At 42.0% G+C, this 24,515-nt stretch overlaps 1 protein-coding gene across 1 annotated transcript in view; it reads right to left on the bottom strand.

Moving 5' to 3' along the window:
- Nucleotides 1–17,812: 17,812 nt before the first annotated feature.
- The window catches only part of LOC124794913 (putative tyramine receptor 2), a 79,336-nt gene continuing 72,633 nt past the window's right edge, over nt 17,813–24,515 (bottom strand). Inside the window, exon 5 of the mRNA XM_047258618.1 lies at nt 17,813–20,060. Within this exon, the coding sequence (XP_047114574.1) occupies nt 19,651–20,060 (410 nt within the window). The 3' untranslated portion in view covers nt 17,813–19,650. The remainder of the gene's footprint in view (nt 20,061–24,515) is intronic.

The following is a 24,515-nucleotide window of genomic DNA, read 5'->3' on the forward strand; positions in this document are numbered from 1 at the left end:
GCAACTTACAAGCAGACAGATTTAAACAGTGGTCTTTGGCAGAAACAGAAGTGAAGGAAGGGTGGGAGAAGGAGACAAGGTGAAGGTGGTGGAGGGAAGGGAGAAACAGAGGGGTGGAAGTTATAGAGAGAGAGAGAGAGAACAAATGAATCCAACATTTTAACGTCTCATATAAACGCAATGAGACTTGCGTAGTCATGAGAAATGGACATCCGAAATTCTCTGTACGCATTGTAAAACACACATTGAAAATAGAGTGTGAGAGGGGGGAAGGAGAGGGAAAGCGACTGTGGTAGGTAAGAGTCGATACAGTAAATGTCATATCAGTCTTACGCACGGCTTTCAGAAGAACGTTGAACATCTAGCACTGAAGTTCTTTTTGGAGTGTGTAAATAATAAGAACGCATTGGCCTCCATGTATGACAGTAGGTAAACACACTACGCGTTGCATAAAGCAACGCTTTTTGAGGGACAATATTTTCATATTCTCTGTTGGTTTCATTCCAGTCATACGGTATGAAAATTCTGACACAAGATCAACGTTTCAGCGAAGGGTCGTCTTCCATTAGCCCTTCAAACGAGTCGAAGAAATGAATCGCAGAGATAACACGCAGTATATAAATGTTAATGTAACTTGTAAAAAACAGAACTATTACCAGTGTGATATTTTTCAAGTATTTGTAAAATTCTTGGTTTACTTTTCCTCTCTGCGAGATAGTAAAGACCTCTCTTCCTACAGTGTGACGTAGACACGGTGGGGAAGATCAGTGTACAGTAATTTACTATTTAAAATTATGAATATCACCTGGGCCTTCTAGTCGATGTTAGTGTAGCCTGTAGTATTGAAAATAGCCCTTTCCACAGTGATTAATGATACCAAAATGTACGACGCGGTTAAGATAAGGATCACTGTATCAGTAACTGAACAATTTTTGGCATTCGTGGTTCCCTGGGAACTGATTAGTTTCATATAATTTGGGTACTCTAAAAGATTTTGTTATAATTTTTGAATTGAAATTTGTTTTCTTACCAATCACGAATATAGGTCAGTCAGCAACTCTACCTGACATAATATACCTGTATTCAGAATATACCGGTATTTGAGAATAACTATATCTTGTTAAAGACGTTGTTCTCTGCTTCTCCTAATGCTGTACTCCGAACCGACACTTGTGCTGTGACTTCAGTCTTGTGCACATCACTGCAGCGACCAAAGTTGAAAATACATAAGCAAGCAGAACTGGAGTGACAGAAGTAAACATACATTTTATTTTTTATTCAAGCCGATTTTAACAAAGGAATAGGTGATGGTGGCAGATGGATATGTTTCTCCTTTTTCTTAAAAGCATCAGGGCATTCATGGTGCACAGGCCAGAGGGAAAACAGGCGGACAGCAACAACAGAGGAGTTTGGGAATGCTCTTATTTTAAGAACGGTCACTAGCTGGGACACTGTATAAATGACATATGGTCTTGTGATTATGATGAGAAACAGCTGTTACTTAATACACACATAAAAGTAAATTTATACATCTCCCCAGTTCGCAAAACTCCTGAAGATAGACGTAGACTGTGGATACTGTATCACAGACACAGTCCCTTTGACTGTTCAGAGATGTCACTAAACCCGCCCAAAGATGTAAACAACCATGCATGAGCTGCGCCTATTATATGGAGGGTGTCCGACAGCCCATGAGTTCGAGTCATTCCACCAGGAAGGAGGTACACGGCTATCGTTGTCTTTAGTTCAACCATACCTAGACGGTCAATACCGCGATTCGATCGCGTCCACATTGTTACTTTGTGCCAAGAAGAGCTCTCAACAAGGGAAGTATCCAGGCGTCTGGGAGTGAACCAAAGCGATGTTGTTCGGACATGGAGAAGATACAGAGAGACAGGAATTGTCGATGACATGCCTCGTTCAGGCTGCCCAAGGGCTATTACTGCAACGGATGACCGCTACCTATGGATTATGGCTCTGAGGAACCCTGACAGCAACGCCACCAAGTTGAATAATCTACATCTACACCCAACGGTGTGTGGAGGAGGGCACTTTACGTGCCACTGTCAATGCCTACCTTTTCTGTTCCAGTCGCGTATGGTTCGCGGGAAGAACGACTGCCGGAAAGCCTCCGTGCACGCTAGAATCTCTCTTATTTTACATTCGTGATCTCCTCGGGAGGTATAGGTACGGGGAAGCAATATATTCGATACCTCATCGAGAAACGCACCCTCTCGAAACCTGGACAGCAAGCTACACCGCGATGCAGAGCGCCTCTCTTGCAGAGTCTGCCACTTGAGTTTGCTAAATATCTCCGTAACGCTATTACGCTTACCAAATAACCCTGTGACAAAACGCGCAGCTCTTCTTTGGATCATCTCCATCTCCTCCGTCAACCCGACCTGGTACGGACGAGTGTTTTGTAAGCCACCCCCTTTGTTGATGGACTACATTTTCTAAGCACTCTCCCAATGGATCTCAACCTGGCACCCATCTTACCAATAATTAATTTTATATGATCATTCCAAAAATGGTTCAAATCGCTCTGATAATATGGGAATTAAGTTCTAAGGTAATCAGTCCCCTAGAACTACTTAAACCTAGCTAACATAAGGAAATCACACATCCATGCCCGAGGCAGGATTCGAACCTGCGACCGTAGCGGTCACGCGGTTCGCAGACTGTAGCGCCTAGAACCGCTCGGCCACCCCGGCCGGCTATGATCATTCCACTTCAAATCGTTCCGTACGTATAATCCCATATATTTTACAGAAGTAACTGCTACCAGTGTTTTTCCGCTATCATATAATCATACAATAAAGGATCCTTCTTTCTATGTATTCGCAATACATTACGTTTGTCTATGTTAATGGTCAGTTGCCACTCCCTGCACCAAGTTCCTATCCGCTGCAGATCTTCCTGAATTTCGCTGTAATTTTCTAATGCTGCAACTTCTCTGTATATTAAAGCATCATCCGCGAAAAGCCGCATGGAACTTCCGACATTATCTACTGGGTCATTTATATATATATTGTGAAATGCTTTTCGTGCAGACACAGGACGCCGTGTTACAACTCAAACTGTGCGCAATAGGCTGCATGATGCGCAACTTCACTCCCGACGTCCATGGCGCGGTCCATCTTTGCAACGACGACACAATGCAGCGCGCAACAAATGCCGAATGGACGGTTCAGGATTGGCATCACGTTCTCTTCACCGATAAGTGTTGCATTTGCCTTCAGCCAGACAATCGTCGGAGACACGTCTGGAGGCAACCCGGTTAGCCTGAGCGCCTTAGGCACACTGTCCTGCGTGTGTATCAAGGTGAAGATTCCCTCCGGGTTCCCGGGTTCGATTCCCGGCGGGGTCAAGGATTTTCTCTGCCTCGTGATGTCTGGGTGTTGTGTGATGTCCTTAGGTTAGTTAGGTTTAAGTAGCTCTAAGTTCTAGGGGACTGATGACCATAGATGTTAATTCCCATAGTGCTCAGAGCCATTTTTTGAAGATTCCCTGCTGTTCTGGGGTGGCATTATGTGGGGGCGACCTACGCCGCTGGTGGTCAGGGTAGGCACCGCAGTGGCTGTACGATACGTGAATGTCATCCTCCGACAGATAGTGCAACCATATCGGTAGGATATTGGCGAGGCATTTGTCTTCATGGACGACAATTCGCATCCCACATGCACATATAGTCGCTCGACTAGAGTGGCCAGCAAGTTCTCCAGACATCAACCCTATCGTACATGCCTGGGCTAGATTGAAAAGCACTGTTTATGGATGACGTTAGCCACCAACCACTCTGAGGGATCTATGCCGAAACACCGTTGAAAAGTGGGACAATCTGGACCAACAGTTCCTTGAAGAACTTGTGGATAGTATGCCACGACGAATACAGGCATGTATCAATGCATGAGAACGTGCTACAGGGTATTAGAGGTACCGGTGTGTACAGAAATCTTGGACCATTACCTCTGAAGGTCTTGCTTTATGGTGGTACAACATGCAATGTGTGGTATTCATGAGAAATAAAAATGGCGGATATTGATCTCTACTCCAGTTTTCTGTACAGGTTCCGGAACTTTCGAAACCGAAGTGATGCAAAAGTAATTTTGATGTGTGTACATGATGTGCCAGTACACTGAGGAGCTGATAATATAATCGTTGAGTATGATAATCGCGTAACTTGTCTGGCCGCAGCAAAGTAACTGGTCGTTGAAGCCCTGACATGATCAAACAGAAGGACGTTGCTGATGTAACCCTCTAAGACACTAGGTGCTCGTCCAAAACTGGGCTCTGGTGAGTGTGGGGTTTATTCTAGAGAAGAACAGTAAGGCAGTTGTTCGCAAAACAGAACTACTTAATTTCTGACGGGATACTAAAACTACTCAAGGCTTGTCCCTAGGTTTTACCCTCACATGGATACTGAAGACAAATCATCATTAGCCTGACGATGACAGTATTTGTATCTTCAGATCTGAGACGTAATTACATCTACATCTACGTCGGCTTGCCTGCAATTCACACGTAAGTGTTTGGCAGAGGGTTTGTCGATGCACTTTCAGACTATACAACGAACGTCCCAGTCTCGAAAAACGCGAAGGAAAAATGATAAGCTGAGTCTTTCCGTGCGATCTCGCATTTCTCTTATTTTGTTATTACATTCGTTTCTCCCTATTTTGCTAGGAACAACAAAATATTTTCCCAGTGGGAAGAGAAATGTGATGACTGAAATTTTATGAAAATAACTCGCCGCCACGAAAAACGCCTTTGAATGAACGGCACTCCATCTAACGTATTACATGGTATGTGATACCCCTTCTCCTATTCTTTGATTTTATATACCACATATTACTATTCCGCGTAATAGAAGAAAGGGTATCACTTATGTAATACGTGGTATATAAAATTACAGAGTAGGAGAAGGGGTATATATATACAAATATGTAAAATTTTTACGCCATGTATAGTTTTCGAGATACTCTCATCCGAAACTTCAGATGGACCACCCTATATATATATATATATATATATATATATATATATATATATATATATATATATATATATATATATATATAGGCCGGTCCATCTGAAGTTTAGCATGAGATTATCTCGAAAACTATACAGCGCGTAAAAATTATATATTCAGATTGGTGGGGCGGGGTCCAATTTTAAATTCTTAAATGGAAACACCCATTTTCTATTGCAGATTCGGATTCTACATAGAAAAGTAGCCTAATCAAGTTTTATCTGAAAATTTTTTCAAACCATTGACACATGGCGCTGAAATCGAGAAAAAAGTAAAATTCGGGAAGAACTCTAATTTATTTAGAATCATCGGAGAAAGACCCATCAAATCGATAAAAAATGTGCTGTCAATTACGCATCTCATACCCATAGCAATACACAAAACCAGCTAAGGAAACGTAGTGTAGACGGTCTCTATAGTAGATTTATTACATCTTCTAAACATTCAAGGAATAAAAACCTGCGTTTGCATACGGTTTACATTCGAAGAAAATTGATGTCTTCTGCGGCTACTACACCACAATCATAGGATTTTTCGAACGTGGATTCTGTGAAGATGTCTAGGGAATGATTCATGATTAATGTGAACTGCAGAATATAATTTCTTTTTATTTTCTTTGATTGTGTGGGACCAGGACTTCGAAGGAATGTTGGCTGCAAATGTCCATGATATTCCCCTTTACTACGTATTGATGGTTGACGTTCATCGTCCCATTGGCTTCATGTTATTTTTTATTATGTAGTCTTCCGGTCTCGTGGCATTAATAAGATCTTTTTAAATGTGACGTACTGAACGGCAGCGATCTTTGCGAAGCCATGGACTATTCCGTTACATTTAATGTTAGCGTGTTCCTTGATCCAAATAAATCTTATCTTCTTCACGAACTTCTCGTTTTCTTTGGTGGGTTTTATAGCAGCCATTACAAGTGTATTAATTTTCTACTTATCTTGGTGTAACGTCCTGCAATCCGTTAAAATTAAAATGTTTAGCACTGTGAAGTTCTGCAAGGAATGTGAAGTTGCAAGTTTATCTGAATTTGGCGTATCTCCCGTTCTTCTTCGCTTTGTCCTGAAACAATTTGTGTACTTTATAAAGTTCACAAGTTGGATATCACTTGAATGTTCTAAGTAGAGAGCCTGGTTTAGTCTTCATCTGCGTTATACCGTAGTCGGCCGTGGAGCAGGAGCCCTTCTTACTGTGACGGAACGTTTAGGGACATGTTGGCCAAGCAGTTCTGCGACTTCACTTCTAATATCGGTTCATTGCTTGATTTTCAATATTTCATATAGCTCACAGCGCACAATCCGGGTGCAGGTGTTGTGGTACCAGGGATGAATTTATCAAGATCCAATCAGTACTATGCTAGGATACTTACAGAAGTCATAGAAAATTAAAAGCACAAAATTATTTAAATAAACATCTATTTAATATAGCACGAAGTGTATAAAATAATTTCTCTCAGCCCCATACATATTCCTAAATCCGTGTAGATGCTAACCAAAGTTTGTGTTTGTGGATTTTTGACAGCTATGACAACTCTTGTAAGATTTTAAATGAAAAGGGTGGGGGTGCGTGCAACATGTAACAGTAAGAAATGCGAAGAGTAGATGTCGTTGGGAAAAAGGAGACAACAGTTCATATGATTTGCGGTACAATAAAATTACTCATGAGCTTCCAGTACGCAGGAATAATGATATGTTTATATGTCAGCAAGTTCTGTTAATCGGTACAACGAAAAAGCAGTCAAAGTTGCAAATTTCACTTTTTGTTTTTCACTCGATGACTAGTTTTGAACCGGGATGATTTAAAAATAGGTCACCGCTCAAAATTAGTCATCGAGTAAATAAAAACGTGAAATTTGTAACGTTGTTTGGTTGTTTGTTGTAGTGAAAGTTGTTTGTAACTTTGAACAGTTTATGCATCTATCATTGCATCCACCTCACGTTTTTCTTTTTCAAGTTTACAAGTGTTTTCACATCTATTAAAAATTCACAAACAGTAATTTTCAGGGTTACATGAACGGGATTAGGATTCTGTTTGATTTTCTAATTCAAATAATTATTTTCTGCTAAAAGTCTTTTGTGGATGGAATTTTTGAATCGACTGCAAACATTCTGATAAGATTACCATAGACATTCAGGTTCAATTAATTTTATCTTCGGCTGAGTAAACCAATATATGGCTTTCTCCGACTTATTTCTCTCTAAAAGACCTTGAAGTTAAATGTTAGAGAAATTCAGTCTCACACGTAGGCTTACCAGGAATCGTTCTTACCCCGAAACATTCGCAAATGGAAGAGGAAAATGATGAAACAGCAGTGGTACACTAAGTATCCTTGCCCACACATCAGACCAAAATAGGGAGTTAACGTTCATTATCATCCAGTTCTGAGCTATGACGAAAGTTTCGTGTCTCTAATTCACCGGGTAGTTAGTTTGAAATTAATTGCCAAATTTGTTGTACCGGTAAGACAAACAGAAGATGAAAGAAATACCTTTTCTCACACACTAGACACGAACGTGAGTTGATAGTGCTTTCTCATTCGGTTCTTAGCCGTGGTGAAAGTTTCGAGCCTGTAGCTTGTCGGGAAGTTATTTCAGTTCTCAAATGTTCACCGTATAGACAAACAGACGAGAAACGGATTAAAATAGAGTTTACTATCCTTTATTTCGCAAGGGTTTCGCCTGGTTGCTAAGACAATCATGGAGCTGGAAATTCCCTCACAAATATCCCCGACTGACCCTCTACCAACTCGCCTGGTTTTGTCCGAAAACTTCCTGATACTGCTGTGAATCTACTCGATCAAGCTGCACTGCATGTATATCCAAGCTGTTTCCGGGACTAAATGTCAGCTTTGCTTTTTCTCACACCCTGCCATATAAACACACACACACACACACACACACACACACACACACACACTGAACTATCACGTTTGTGTTTGGGATACATTCTCTGAGAAAAGCTTCAGTTACCAAATCTTGAGGCAGTGGGGTAAAACTTATTGAACTTGCAGCTTAGTGTGTTCATCAGTATCAAGCCTTTTTCTCTCACTTATAACCGTCATTCTTTACAGGCCTCTGCAACTTTTATTCACGTGATGCTTTTTTACTTCAACCAGATAGCGTAGCGTCCGCCTTTAATTTTCTCACCGACTGAGCTATGTACAGTTAGTTTACAATATCAACATATGACGGTGTAGATTTTTTACGTGGTTAGGTCGAAAAAAGCACATTGTTTAGCACTCCGGGCTTTATTCGTCAGAAGGTCAGCTACTGGTAGCAATTGCAAATACAACTGCCATGAATGGGATCCATAACGAATACTTATATTTGAGAAAAGATAATGTCACTATGCACAAAGGATATTACGAAATGTGTGTCAATTAGTGACGACGTGAATTTATTATTGTAGAAGTCATCTTGTGTGGATGAAAATAATGAAAACATAAAATTATAGTATCCAAAATTGTTCGTAATGGACCAGTGAGCAGCAAAACTATCGTTGTGGATGTAAGTAAACATCTGGATGAAGATGGGAGTAAATTTTTGTGCGTCATATAAATTTTGTGAGGTCGTGTGCTGTGTTTAGTCTAACATTCGTGCAATAACATTCGTAATCTGACAGCAAAATGTATCATAGCTGAAACACTGTTGAAAACTAAAGATCGCTGTACATCGATTCTCGTCTTGAACTTTTACCGTTTTGAACATTATTCTGCAGTGAGCTTTTTTTGGGATGTTAAGGAAGAGTAGGTTAAACGCAAGAGAATAATTAACATAAAGCAGAAAATAATTGTTTTAGTGTATTTCAAGGAACTCAACTTTTTCCATCATTTAGTTGATAATCAACTGATGTTTTCACCTCTCAAGAAGATTGCAGAGTCTCCGAGACAGAACAAGGTAGGGATGATAATGTTGAATAAACTGACAGATCAGCGGCAGTGTGCTTCTTGGAATCGATAATAATTGAAGTCAACGAATCTAAGAAAGGAATCACAGAAAAAAAATCTACATCAAGATAGTTAAGCCATCCGATTTCACACACGCACTAGTGTATTAGCAGCTGCTAGTAAGTGTTACGTAAATCAAATACTTCCCGTTAATTCGGAAGTGGTGCTGCATTTCATAACATATTTTGTGTGGGATATTTCTGCAAACAACTGTGTAGTCGGAAAACAGCGTTGAGGATCTATTTGATCCGTCAGATCATTCAGATAGATAGTGTAACATACATTACGTTGATGTTGTGTCATGTCGCAATTAGCCTTGTTAATGGTGCCGATCCGATGTGGAAGAAAGGCCAAAAGCTTCTTCAGGTATGCCATATGCAGCAGAAAGCAATTTATTGATGGTAAGATCGCGCAGATCTAACGGTTTGAGAGGATTTTGATTGTATATTTCACTCGTCGTTTCATGTAACCCCGGGCACATACGTCTCAAGCATTTCTTATGGGATCAGTGTCAGGCTATATAGTGCGCCAGTCGAGTTGCCACCGGGTTACTGAAATAAAGTCATGCCTAATGAGACGGTCTGATGAACAAAGACAGACCGACTTTTTTCACATATGTTTAGAAGTCCATTTCAGTGGTTACATGATCTTTTTCAAAGTACTCCCCTGCAACGTTAATAGATTTTATGGAGTCTTAGAACACATGGCGCAGCCCATTTATTTGTCAGATCCTTGACAATCGCCTCACTTTTCTTGAGAACTGCTTCAGATTTCTCATATCGAATTACCTGAAGCTTTGCGTTTAATGATGGGTGTAAAAAATCGCAGGGTGCAAGGTCGGAGCTATGAGGCGGATGTGGTACAATGTTGAACTCAGCCATAAACGGCATGACTTGATCAGCGACGTGATGCAGTGCATTGTCGTGATGAAGTCGCCGGCCAGTCCCTGAAAGATCTGGTCGTTTGCTTGCAGTGTACTTCCTCAGTTTAGCCAATACTGCCGTGTAGTATTCTGGTATAGCAGTAGTGTGAGAGGGAACTGTATGCTGATAAATCATTCCACGACAGTCAGAAAATGTGATAACCATCGCTTTCCCTGAAGATAGAAGAACTTTCGTCTTTTCTTTTTTTGTGGTGGCGAATATGGTGATTTCCACGCTGAGCCGGCTGTTTTTCCTTCAGAATCATAAAGATGCAGCCAAGACTAATCACCGGTAATAATTGATTCCAGAAATGGATCCCTTCCATCAGCAAAGGTACGCAACATCTCACAGCTTGTATTCTTTCGCACCGCCTTTGTTCGGCAGTGAACAGATTATCTTAGAGATACCGCCATCTCTTCGCCGAGGTATCTGTCGATCTTCAAAGACAATCACAGCAGCTGTGTTGATGTTGACCGCAGTCGTAGCAGAAGACGAAACATCAGGTCCAAATTGCCTGATACAGAAATGTCGGCGTTCTTCGAAATACCGATATGAGAGTATTTCCGCCTGTAGACATTATACGTAAAAACCTGATCTTTTCAAATATCTGAGGTACAGACGGGAAATGATCATGGAAGCTACAGGAAAAAATCTGTCTCAGTCTTTGTTGATCAGCCCTCGTACAATCCTGCAGTCAGCTACTGGTTAATTCTAGTGCTGAAGACGTTCAGCCACGTGCATCGCCCTGACCAGAGGCGTTTTGCGAGGCACCCGATTATAAATCTCAACTGAATGTATTTCCCTTCACAGTCATCGTTCAGAAAGTGGTTGAGATGGAACTGCTTTCACTGGCGGGTTTGAAATGATCTTTCATTTTGCAAACTACTCTGTGGCCAGAGTGATACAGCATTCATTGCAGATTCAGTCCGCGTTCACACACCGACAAATCGGGCAAGTTCATTCATGGTGTGATTATGACCACGCCAAAAACACGTCTCCCCGTCGACACACCTTATCGTGCTGATTTCATCCGTCGACACACCTTATCGTGCTGATTTCATACAACTGGCTGGTACATACACACCATTTAACACCCATAGCTGACATCAACCATCAACAGTGGTGGAGGGGAGGGGGGTTCACATGGCTTGCCAGTACTTGTCCTACACGATCTGCAACGCTCCATAGCGACCAGTTAGTTCTTTTAATGGGGTGATTAATATTTTATTAGGTGAGCTTATTTCTATGTTGCGTGTGCCATGTCTGCACTTACCGACAGTCACATCGAGGGGCAATGACCTTCAGCCTACGACGTTCCGTAGGTTCTCCGGTGCGGTGATCGGCCGGCGAGTGACGTGGTCGTTGACTGGCAGTGGGGAACCTGGAAGCGCGGTTGGGGAGGCATAGCTGGTCTGCCGGGAGAATTGGCCTGGAACAGGTGGTGTGCTATGCGTCCTGTTCAAGGAGTGTTACTGCAGAAGTATCAGGGCTTGATTCGGAAACGTGAAAACTGTATGTTGTGGCTATGTAAGCACGTACTAAATGTAATGTGCATTAAGGTATGATTGTACTGAGCCTCTGCTGAAGTTTACTGAAGAAGGTACTTGGAACGGTTCACCGCTGTTTTTCACGGTCCCTCTCTTGTGAAATACCGAGTACTGTTTGTGGTTCGGAGACAAGGCGCTGAAGTTAATAATGGACAGTCCTTTGCAATGTGTCAATTTTATTTTAAAAGAAACAATAGAAGCCATTCTTATAAGGCGCCAAAATAACAGACTGGTGTTTCCCTAACTGTTTTCCTAGCAGCCTGGCGCTACTGAAAAATGTTCAAATGTGTGTGAAATCTTATGGAACTTAACTGCTAAGGTCATCAGTCCCTAAGCTTACACACTACTTAACCTAAATTATCCTAAGGACAAACAGACACACTCATACCCGAGGGAGGACTCGAACCTCCGCCGGGCCCAGCCGCACGGTCGATGACTGCAGCGCCTTAGACAGCTCGGCTAATCCCGCGCGGCGGCGCTACTGACATCGTTACGGTTACTTACATATTATTTGTTCAGCTGATGATATTTCATTGTTTCCTGTGTTACATATAACTGTTGCAAGTCAATGAAACCATCGTCTAAGTGATACGGCCTGTGGGGATTAACTCCACGTAGAGTAGCTTCAGTAAACGGCAAACATTCTATATACACGTTCTGGGCTGCTGAAATACTGGACAGGACAGTGGCAGCTCTTGACGCTAGTCGCAACAGAATAGAAGCATTATTTTGTATTCAAACTTCTCCATTTCTGTAAATGATGCTGTAAAAGGGCTTTCATCTACTGGGTTCAAACGTGGATCGATGAGCGAGTGGGTTTCTTGATTATGGTTTGTTCTATAAGAGGGATAAATCAAGGTGATCGTTGTACTAATGCGTGGTTTGTGTTCTTTCTGACATATCCGAAAGAAGAGGTACCACACGGATGCTGCAGCTGTGATACATGTTATGTAAATTCAAGGCGGAGGTGGTAGAAAGGAAAGGAAAGGAAAGGTAAGGAAATGAAGTAACTAATGATGTCACCTGCATCGGGACTTTAAGGGGAACCAGCGGCGACGAGTGAAAATGTGTGGAGGACCAGAACTCGAATCCGGGATCTTCTGCTTACTGCTTAGTAGACAGTTGTGTAAACCACTGCGCCACCGGACATAATGCTGACCGCAACTGCTCGGACTATGTCGGCACGCCTCTCGACCGAGCCATACTCCTACCTAGTGTGGGTGCTCAGGTACGTTCGATATCCTGTGGAAATCTCAAAGCAGCGAGCATTGGGGACAGGGACAGGGACTGCGGATAGGTGGTGCTTGGTGGGAGAGCGGGTCGGCCGAGGGACGTGCCGAGGGAGTATGAGCAACTGCGATAAACATCGTGTCCGAGTGGCGCAGTGGTTCACGCAACTGCCTAGTATGCAGGAGATGGCAGCTTCGAGTCTTGGCCCATCTGACGTCCCCTCTTTCCTTTTGTTGTCGCTGTTTATGTTGAGCCGCTACTGCTACGGCTCAGTCGGTGGAATGGAGACGCGACGCACAGTGATGGTTGTCCCCGTCGGATAACGTGGAACAGCACCTGAAAATCTCTAAAGAAAATTGTTCCTGTCGTAATGTGTGAGAGTCCGCTTATGAGTCCGCACAGTCTTCTCAGCGATGCGAACTGCTGATTTTATTTGTCTGTTGTGGTTTTATGATGATTTTCTATGCCCGGTTAGTTAGTTATTGCAGTATTTAGTGAATCATTCATCACCTGCGTCGTTTCACACCACTAAAGTGAGGAAAAATTCATTTGCGGTTCAGTATCAGTGGTTGTTGTTGCGTTGCTAGGCAAAATTGTTCACTACGGCACGACGCAAATCCAGAGATAATCTATAATGCTATCTTGCTTTCCTGCGTCGTAATATTATTTCGGCAAAACACTCCTTTCAATGCTCAATGTTCATCAAGTCACTCTTTCAATTGAAATGTTCACAGTTAATTAATTTTGATCATCAACTACCAGACAGTTTAATTAATGATGGAGCCAACACGTGAGATTTCCATTACTGACGAACAATTTTTATTGTTCCTTCTTATCAGTTAGTTTATAATCATCACACCACACGCACACCGATGGATCAGATCAATTACGATTCTTTTCGTTTCGGTGATCGTGGCAATTACGACAACTTTTACAATCGACGTATTTGTATTATCTTCGTGTGGTCATATTAATGTTTCCTACTCAAGGCTAATCAGGTATTGCAGTCTTCGATACTATGTCCATTCTTCGTTGTAACTATTCACTTTGATGAAGGTTGAGTCCAACAATAATATCTCCAATAATTAAAGTTCATTAACTCGTCGTACACTATCAGAATATCACTTCAGTTCAAGTTCTCAAGTCAGAATAACTGAGAACAAAGTCCGCGCATCTATATTACGCAGTAGGACCTTTTTTTAATAGAAACAATCTCGCAGAGTTCCGTCTGTAGTACTATAACAAACGGTGCTCTCTCACGACTTGATAGCAAGGAAGCTAGCTAGCGACTAACATTTCCATAATCGAGCATTGTAGACGCATTGAATTTCCTTTTCGCAGCGTTTACACTCTCTTTCACAATAAATGTTACCTCTGACGATCATATTACTTTTGACTTAACTTTCATCGTACTGATTTGTGGTTATTACTAAGATGTTTGACAGCTAATTAAAAATAACCTTTCTTTCTATCTAGCTTTATATCATGACATACTCAGTAATTATTGAAATTGGAGTTCACCAAAACTTTAAGGTGTTATATTATTGTCAAAGTTGTCGTACCTGTCAGGATAACACTGCTCCCTACTTTAAATTATCGTGACATTCTTATTTGGGTTTTCGGGTTTCTTGAGGTGTTACATCCACCATATATTTTCACTTGTTGGCATTGATTCCGCGTAAAGTCCCGATGCAGCTGACATCATTAATTCCTTATTTTTCCTTTTCTTTCTCCTCCCTCCACCTTCTATTTACATAGCAAGATGATTGTATTTTGCTTTTAGATAATCTTGTCTTAATCATGTCGTGTTAAGTCTGAAATTTTTTTTTTGTCCTTGTTTCCTTTTATAAGATTTTGCTGCACCAGTTCTAGGTCCGTAAGTGGCCATTATGGTAATTTAAATTTTAGTAGCTTCATCCTGTTAGTTCTTCTTACATTAACTGGCAGTCATTACATTGTACGAGTTCCGCTATTTATACTTTGGGTCACTGATGTGGAATTTGATGATCGATAAATTTGACCTTGTATTGTACACCCAGTCAATCCACGGCACGAGTAATTATTTTGGCCCAGTTCCCTGATTCCATAACATAGGTAAGTAAACGTTTTCGCTATTCACTTGTTGTTTTCGCAGTATCAGGCTGTAAGAGGTCCATGACTAAGGAATTTATTGTTACCGCACTCGAGCAGATGTAACTTAGATGGATTGCTCACGTGCTGCCTGCGATAATAAAGCTACAATAGAATCGCAGACCAGGGACCAGTGTCGGCAGCAGCAGTAGTGGTAGTAGCTCGCAGTCGGGCGGTTGGGTCAGGTCGCTCTTAGAGAGCAATCGTCTAGTGGTATAGCTCACAGAGAGCACTTGTGTCCTGTACGTAATTACGAAGGCCGGTCGTGGACAATGATGACGGTGCCTGAGAGATGAAGTATAAGGTAAAAGCAAAAGTTATTATTATTTATCGCTGCGCGCATATGTTATTTGCAGCTGCTCATTTTGTACTATTGTTATATCAAAGTCACATATAATTATTTTCAATAATTTTTCAGTAATAATCTTTGTTAAAGATAACTTCTGACAGTCATTCATCTGAATTTAAAGTTTTTAGTAATTTCTCCTATCCATAGTCATGCTAATTATCGTAAATAAAATCAGTTGTTTTTCCTACATAACTAAATCTAGTGGCCAGCATTGCACTGGGCTGTGCCAGAAAAATTTCTTGTAGGAGCAGATGTATACGCGTAATCCGGCGACTTCATTAAGGTAAGAATCTTCAGTTTATTCATAATGACTTTTCAGGACCATGACGCAGCATTGCTGACGTCTAGATTTTCCAGTTTAGATTCACAGTCAGTTAAGTATTGAAAGGTTATACAGGGTGAGTCACCTAACGTTACCGCTGGATATATTTCGTAAACCACATCAAATACTGACGAACCGATTCCACAGACCGAACGTGAGGAGAGGGGCTAGTGTAATTGTTTAATAGAAACCATACAAAAATGCACGGAAATACGTTTTTTAACACAAACCTACTTTTTTTAAATGTAACCACGTTAGTTTTGTTAGCACATCTGAACATATAAACAAATACATAATCAGTGTCGTTTGTTGCATTGTAAAATGTTAATTACATCTGGAGATATTGTAACCTAAAGTTGACGCTTGAAACCTCCGACGTTCAATTGCGTGTTGTAACAAACACGGGCCACAGTCGGCGAGCAGCATCTGCAGGGACATGTTTACTATGACGACCGTGTTTACGAGTGTGGCTGTAGTGCACTGTTGTGGTTTTATCTAGCTGTCGCAGTGTCCGCATGTAGCGCTTGCTGCTATTGTTATTTTGCATTCGTCTCCGCACGCAGGCCAACTGTAGTACACCGTGTTACCAGACGTCTGTGACAGTGTAGTGTTGTAGGAACTGTGACCATGGTGTATTCGAACTCTGAAAAGGCGGAGATGATACTCATCTATGGTGAGTGTCGACGAAATGCAGCTGAAGCCTGCAGGGTGTATGCAGAACGGTACCCGGACAGAGAGCATCAAACGTGCCGCACATTGCAAAACATCTACCGCCAACTGTATGCAACAGGTATGGTCGTAGCACGCAAACGGGTCCGTAACAGGCCCGTCACAGGAGAAGCGGGTGCAGTTGGTGTGTTAGCTGCTGTTGCCATGAACCCACACATGAGTACACGGGACATTGCGAGAGCCGGTGGACTGAGTCAAAGTAGTGTCATGCGCATACTGCATCGTCACCGCTTTCACCCGTTTCATGTGTCGCTACATCAGCAATTACATGGTGATGACTTTAATCATCGAGTGCAATTCTGTCAATGGGCATTAACAGGGAATGTGTTGCAGTTCTACCTGTTTACCGATGAAGCGGGTTTCACAAACCACGGGGCAGTAAATCTACGGAACATGAATTACTGGTCCGTGGACAATCCTCGCTGGCTCAGACAGGTAGAGCGACAGCGACCGTGGACTGTAAATGTATGTATGGTGCGGAGTCATTGGTGACCACCTCATTGGTCCTCACTTCATTGCAGGGACCCAAAAAGCTGCAACATACATCGCGTTTCTACAGAATGATCTGCCAACGTTGCTCGAAAATGTCCCACTGGAAACGCCTCGACGTATGTGGTATCAGCATGATGGTGCACCTGCACATTCCGCAATTAACACTAGGCTGACCCTTGACAGGATGTTCGACGGGCGTTTCATAGGACGTGGAGGACGCATAAATTGGCCAGCCCGTACTCCTGATCTTACACCTCTGTACTTCTTTCTGTGGGGAACGTTAAAGGAGAATGTGTACCGTGGTGTGCCTACAACCCCGGAGGATATGAAACAACGTATTGTGGCAGCCTGCAGCGACATTACACCAGATGTACTGCGGCGTGTACGACATTAATTACGCCAGAGATTGCAATTGTGTGCAGCAAATGATGGCCACCACATTGAACATCTATTGGCCTGACATGTCTGGACACACTCTATTCCACTCCGTAATTGAAAAGGGATGCCACGTGTGTACGTGTACCTCACCTCTCATGGTAATGTACAAGTGCGTCAGTGAAAAAGACCAATAAAAAGGTGATAGCATGTGGACGTAATGTGCTGTTCCAGTCTCTTCTGTACCTAAGGTCCATCACGGTTACCTTTGGATCCCTACGTAATTCGGTGCTCTCCGATACACACGATCGAACAGCGGAGGAGTGTTACTCAAGCGTCAAATTTAGGTTACAATATATCCGGATCTAATTAACATTTTACAATGCAACAAACGTCACCGATTACGTATTTGTTTATATGTTCAAATGTGCTAACAAAACTAACGGGGTTCCATGTAAAAAAACGTTGGTTTGTGTTAAAAAACATACTTCCGTGCATTTGTTTATGGTTTGTATTAACCAATTACACTAGTCCCTCTCCTCACGTTCGGTCTGTGGAATCGATTCGTCAGTATTTGAAGTGGTTTACGAAATATATCCAGCGGTAATGTTAGGTGACTCACCCTGTATGTATGAGTCACAATTTTATTGTGAGGTTACGCAAATAATCTGTTGGGAGGTTAGAAGGCAAAGGGTCTGAAAATGGAATGGAGAATGGTAGTAAAACAACGTAGCTGTAACAGGAAATCTCATTTATTAAACTCATCAGTATCATGAAAAAGCATCATTAGCTGTAGGCAAGTGGGGTCGCCAAGAGGTTGGGGGCGGGGCTAGTGGACCGGCAGCCCCTGGGGGGCGGATGGGCTCAGTTACGCCATCCCCAGGGGTGGTCGGCCCACGTGTGCTGAGGACGAGTATAATCAGACACACTTGTACTCCTCCAGGAGTTGCACACTCAATGTGTACATAATTAACCATCCGACAAAGATATCACGTTCATTTTAGGAACTAATGAGCTAATTTACTCTACTATGGTGTAGGTGGGAGATTTTTCATAAGCTTCCACAAATAGTTTGTGGGCGTGTCTCGTTTCGAAAGCGGCAGATACATAGAGCGAATTACAGGATGTTCTTACACAGTTTAGTTTTACAGACTGTGAGCAAAGACATCATTGAGCGTTTTCCATTAAGACTGTAGTATGTCAACAGTATTCACAAGTCTACAGATTATGAAAAATCGATACTGAAATGTATAAGTTATTGACTAATAAAGTGATGGTCTTGCAAGACCACCATAATTTACATATCTTACAGAAATTGCAGTTACTGTACAACTATGAACATATCCATTAGTGCTATAATATCGTATCAGAGAAACCAGATTACAGCGAAGGCCGTCACTCTTAATGGAAACTGTGAGAGATCTACTTGTAACTTGTACTACAGCTCGTGACTAGGCCTTCCCATCATGTATATCAGAACCCTGAACTTGTGAAGTATGCAGTTTTCAATATACATAAAAATTTACATATTTTTACAAATAAAACTAGTAGTTATACTTTACAACAGTCAGTTTAGTATATACAGAGGACTGAATGTCAGTCAGTCTCCCAATCTGCCTCATATCTACAGTACGAAATACGCAGATATTTGTAATGAAAAATTAGTCTTAGTACAGTAGAAAAAATGACAAGACGCTATGGCATAATGAGATACTCCCAAAACTTTTTTATGTACATAAATAATACGATCCTAATATATATTATTAAAATACATTTGAAATAAAAATGTACTTAAAAAAATCTGCCTTTATTACACGAATCTCTTCAATACCACGATGTAAAGTTGGAGGTGGCAAGCTCAAACAGTGGCAGGTAGGAATAAAGGAGCTTGAGCCACGAGAAATGTGTCTGTTTCCGTATATTCTGGAACTAAATTTATCATAAGTTAATTATCTTTCCACTTAGCTATGATATTCTGACATCAGACGTGGCCTCAGACATCGAGGTGAAGCTGTTAAAAATCTGCTTGTGAACATTGTATTTTTATCTCTGTATTTAGAGAGAGAAACCCATAAATTGGAGGGGAACTGCTGATGACAGCACAATCGCCGATGGTGAAAGCCTCTGTCGAGAGTGACTTCTAAGACAAAGTTTTTGAGTTGTTTCAGTTGCCATTGCTGTTAAATGTTCTCTTTGAAGGAACGAAGCCAGTTTTCGTTAGGTGACTGTTGAGTTTGTCCTTAGTTAAATGGTATGAGTGTCATAGTAATACACGAAATACTGAAGTACGTATAAATTCTTGTCATCATGACAGTCAAAGTGTTCCAGGATTAGTTTCAATCATGAGCAGGCCGCACGCTTAACTTCGCCACAATCAACGTTCCATAGTTGCATCAGAATCCCAAAATCGAGTTTTTCTGATTTTCCATCATCTTTATAACGTACGTTTCGAAATTTGGAAAATACTACAGGTTCAGACCACAGCCACTGTCAAGCCAACGAGTACCTCACACGATTAACACACATCTATATATCATCATCACAGCAAAGCTTTTGAAACTGCACAAGTAATTCATGTCTTGAAATGGAGCAGTTTTTTGAAAGCGCGACGGAAGTCGAGGTTGAAGATGGTGTAGATTATAGGGTTGAGTGCAGAGTTGACGTAGCCGAGCCACGTTATGAAGTTGCCGAGCTTGGGCGAGGGCTTGCAGCTGGGGTTGCAGAATGGGACGATGACGTACATGAGGAAGAAGGGTAGCCAGCAGACGACGAAGACGCCCATGATGATGCCCAGGGTGCGCGCGGCCCTGCGCTCCTTGGACAGCGAGATGCGCTGCTTCTCCTCGATGAACTGGTACACCGGCATCGACTTGGGCTGGACCGGCGTCGGCGGCGCCGTGCTGCCCTTCTGGCTGGCCGTGCGCGACCGCGGCGAGTCCGTCGCCGCCGTCGTAGTCGTCGTGGTCGTCGTGGTCGTCGTGCCTGCACACACACCAAAGCCGTTGCGGTTGATAACGGAAACAACACTAACAAAAATCAAGACAAACGTCGGCTTAGAAAAAGCTTTCGACAATGTAAAACGGTGCTAGATTCTCGAAATTCTGAGAAAAATATCTGAGTGAGCTGTAGGGAAAGACTAATAATCCATACTAACATACTGAAAAGCCAAAGAAAGTGATACAGACATTCGTATTCAAATACAGAGTTATGTAAACAGGCAGATTACGGCGCTGCGGTTGGCAGGTACTGTATGAGACAACAAGTGTTTGGGGCAGTTGTTCAATCAGTTACTTCTGCTACATTGGCAGGTTATCAAGATTGATGTGAGTTTGAACGTGGTGTTATAGTCGGCCCACGAGCGATGGGACACAGCATCTCTAAGGTAGCGATGAAGTGGGGATTTTCCCGAACGATCATTTCACGACTGCACCGTGAATATCAGGAATCGCAGCGGCTGGAAAAAGGTCCAGCAAGAACGGGACCAACGACGACTGAAGAGAATCACTCAATGTGACAGAAGTGCAACCCTTCCACAAAGTGCTGCAGATTTCAATGCTGGGGCATCAACAAGTGTCAGCGAGCGAACCATTCAAGGAATCATCATCGATATGGACTTTCGGAGCCGAAGGTCCACTCGTGTACCCTTGATGATTGCACTACACAAAGCTTTATGCCTCGCCTGGGCCCGTCAACACTGATATTGGACTGTTGATGACTGGAAACATGTTGGCTGTTCTTATCTTTTTTTTTTTTTTTTTTTTGGTTGGACGACTGTAGTTTCAAATTGTGCCGAGCGGATGGACGAGCACGGGTATGGAGACAACCTCATGAATCCAAGGATCCTGCATGTCAGCAGGGGCTGTTCAAGCTGGTGGGGGCTCTTTAATGGTGTGGGGCGCTTGCAGTTGGAGTGATATGGGACACCTGATACGTCTAGATAGGACTCTGACAAGTGACACGTACTTAAGAGTCCTGACTGATCCCGTGCATCCATTCATCTCCATTGTACATTCCTACGGACTAGGGCAGGAAAATGCAAACCCCGCACGTCTAGAATTGCTACAGAGTGGTTCCAGAAACACTCTTCTGAGCTTAAATTCTTCAGCTGGGCACAAAAATCTCCAGACCTGAACATTACTGAGCAAGACTGAAATGCCTTGCAACATGCTGTTCAGAAGAGATCTCCGTCCTCTCGTACTCTTACGGATTTATGTGCAGCCTTGTAGGATTCATGGTGTTAATTCCCTCCAGCACTGCTTCAGACATTAGTCGAGTCCATGACACGTCATGATGCAGCAGTTCTGTGTGCTCGTGGGGGACCTACACGATATTAAGCAAGTGTACCAGTTTCTCTGGCTTTTCAGTGTATTATAAATGCTATAGTAACTCTTTTACGTTTCCACGAGTGAACGGCCGGACTATAGCCATGAAATTTGGCATGACATTGCTTGAACCTTAATGACAAAGATAAGCTACTTTACAAAGTACTTAGTACAAGATATTTATCGATTTGGAGAATATTATGCAAATTAAGGAAAAATATTTACTCTTAGAAAAAGTTATTTACTCTTCCGCTTTTGAACTTTATCACACTTGTGAAAATGCTATTACCGGTTGATACGTTCTACGTAATATGATTCAACGTAATCAATATAATGATTATTCAATTCTCAACGGGTTTAATCCATATATCCACACGAATATCGCTATTATTAATTCAGAAAAAACTCATTTTATTATGTTTTCACGACTCTACTGCTTAACCGATTCGGATGGAATTTGGTATGGATATACTTGTAGCTTGATCCCCCGAGGGAGACCACAGATTGCTATACAAAAAAGTATATTTTTGCGCATTATTAACATTTTTAAATATGGTATACGCGAGTGGCATGCAGGTGACGTTGGCGCCGTGGTCGGCGACTCTTAGTGTCTATAGAGTATTCCGTGACAGTGCAAATCCAATGTTATATTGTGTGCTTCGTTTATGACGCCGTCTGATATACCTGACGAGCTTTGGTGGAAATACAACAACAACCGTATTTCATACAATTACTACAAGCCTCGTAAACCCAAGTCTCATTTTGCGCATAGTTGTAACAGACCTCAAGCTGCGAAAAATGCTCGAATCCAACAAACCTCACAGCAATCTCGTGTCTGCCTGAACGTGGATGCAGAACGTCTAGCGGCCTTCAGAGCTACAGAAACATTAGAACAGTCACAAGACCGTCCCATTTTAGACGCTGAGCGTAACGCGTGTCTTACAGCTTCCAAGACGCTTAAAGGCCCACAATGTCGGCGTCATTTAAAGCCTGTACTTGTGGTTCGTGGAAGGGTCTCCGCGAGATTGCATTTGATTATGCTGTTAACTATGTTCATCATAAATTAGTCACCATAGGAGGACGGATCAAAAATACAGGCACAATGACGCACTGGCATCTGTTGCTCGGGTGGCAAATTCTCACATCCGGTACTAGGTGAGCCACAGACACATCTAAAGACTTTACTTCTGCACGAATGTAATGAACAGAATAAATTTTAAATATAATTAGAAAATATAATGCATGATTTCAGATTCTACATTCAGCAATAAAATAGAAATACATTCGTTGTGTACCTACATACCGGCACTGCATACATTTTTTAATCACACGTCTCCACACCACTACATACGCAGACATCTCCTAAAATTAGTAGCTTACTTACTCAGCACCCCTCATCATGAAAAAACTACTGATTTGCGAACGAAGCAGCAGGTAACAGCTAGTAAACAATATACAGAAAATCAAGACGACCAAGCACAATTTTCTTGGATTGACTTGGGTCTAAGAAGGGAATGCAGTTTCTCGTCCATACTGTTCAATATATACATCAAAGAAGCAATGATGAGAAGAAAGTTCAAGAGTGAGATTAAAATTCGTGATGAGAAGATATCAATGATAAGATTGTAGATAATATAATGACATTGTTTTCCACAGTGAAAAAGAACTATAGGACCGGTTGAGGAGAATCGACAGTCTAATCAGTAAAGGATATGAATTAAGGGTAAACCGAAGGAAGTCGACAGTAACGAAGAGTAGCGAAAATGAAGTTAGCCGTAAAATTGACATCAAAATTGGAATCCATGAATCAGACGAAGCGGGCGTAAGAAACGACTAGCACAAGCAAGAGGGTATTCATTACCAACAGAAGGTTCCTGAGTCATCAGTCACCTTACTCGTTTGATGCAGCCAATTTGCTGGATGGATTCAAAACTCTGCCTTCCTCTATATTTTTTACCCTCTGCAGCTCCCTCTAGTAATATGGAAACTATTCACTGATGTTTCAACAGATGTCCCATCACCGTATCCATTCTTCTTGTCAGTGTTTCCCTATGTTCATTTCCTTGCACGTTCTGCGGAGAACCTCCTCATTCCTTACTTTTTCAGAACACGTCATTTTCAAGATGCTTCTATAACACCACATCTCAAAGGCTTAGATTCTCTTCTGTTCCGGTTTTTCCACGGTCTATTTCTTACTTCCACACGATGTTGTCCTCCAAACGCACAGTCTCAGAAATTTCTTCCTCAAATTAAGACCTATTTGTGATACTAGCAGACTTTTCTTGGCCATGAATGCCCTTTTTGTCAGTGTTAGTCTGCTTTTTATCTCCTTCTTCTTTTGTCCGTCTTGCGTTATTTTTCTGCCTGGGTAACAGAATTCCTTAACTCCAAACACATTGCGACTCCAGATTCCGACGTCAAGTTTCTCGTTGTTCTCATTATCTTCGTCTTTGTTCGATTTACTATCAGTCCATATTCTGTACTCATTAGAGTGTTAATTCCTTTCACCGCACCCTGTGGATGTAAAATGTGAAGAAATCGAAAAAGAAATGATCGTCGGAAGGACAGAATCATCTACAAAAGTCAAAATAACGTTCGGTGAAATTAAAAGAAATGGCGGTAACGCTAAGAGTGCAATGGGAATACCACTGTTAAATACAGAGGAGCGTGCGGATAGGTGGCAAGAGTACACTGAAGGCATCTACTAGGAGGAATATTTGTCTGATGACGTGATACAAGAGTAAATAGTGGTCGGCAGGGAAGAAATAGGCGAGCCGGAATTAGACTAAGAATTTAAATGAGTTGTGGAAGATCAAATAAGGCAGAGGGGAGGGGATACATAACATACCATCGGCAATTCTAAAGTCATTGCGGGGGGATTGGGGGGGGGGGGGGGGGGGGAACAACAAATGTGCTACACACTTTCGGGAAAACATCATCCACAAAATTTCGAAGGTTATACGAGCCCACAAGTGTGATAGGCAGTTCTGGCGTTGCGGTTGATAATGGATGCAAGACTAAACAAAAATCAGATACGTTAACTGGATTTGTCGACCTGAAAAAAAAACGTGGGACAGTGTCAAATGGTGCAAGATGTTCGAAAGTCTGAGGAAAA

The sequence above is a fragment of the Schistocerca piceifrons genome, chromosome 1 (assembly GCF_021461385.2).
Source record: "Schistocerca piceifrons isolate TAMUIC-IGC-003096 chromosome 1, iqSchPice1.1, whole genome shotgun sequence".
Taxonomy (NCBI): Eukaryota; Metazoa; Arthropoda; class Insecta; order Orthoptera; family Acrididae; genus Schistocerca; species Schistocerca piceifrons.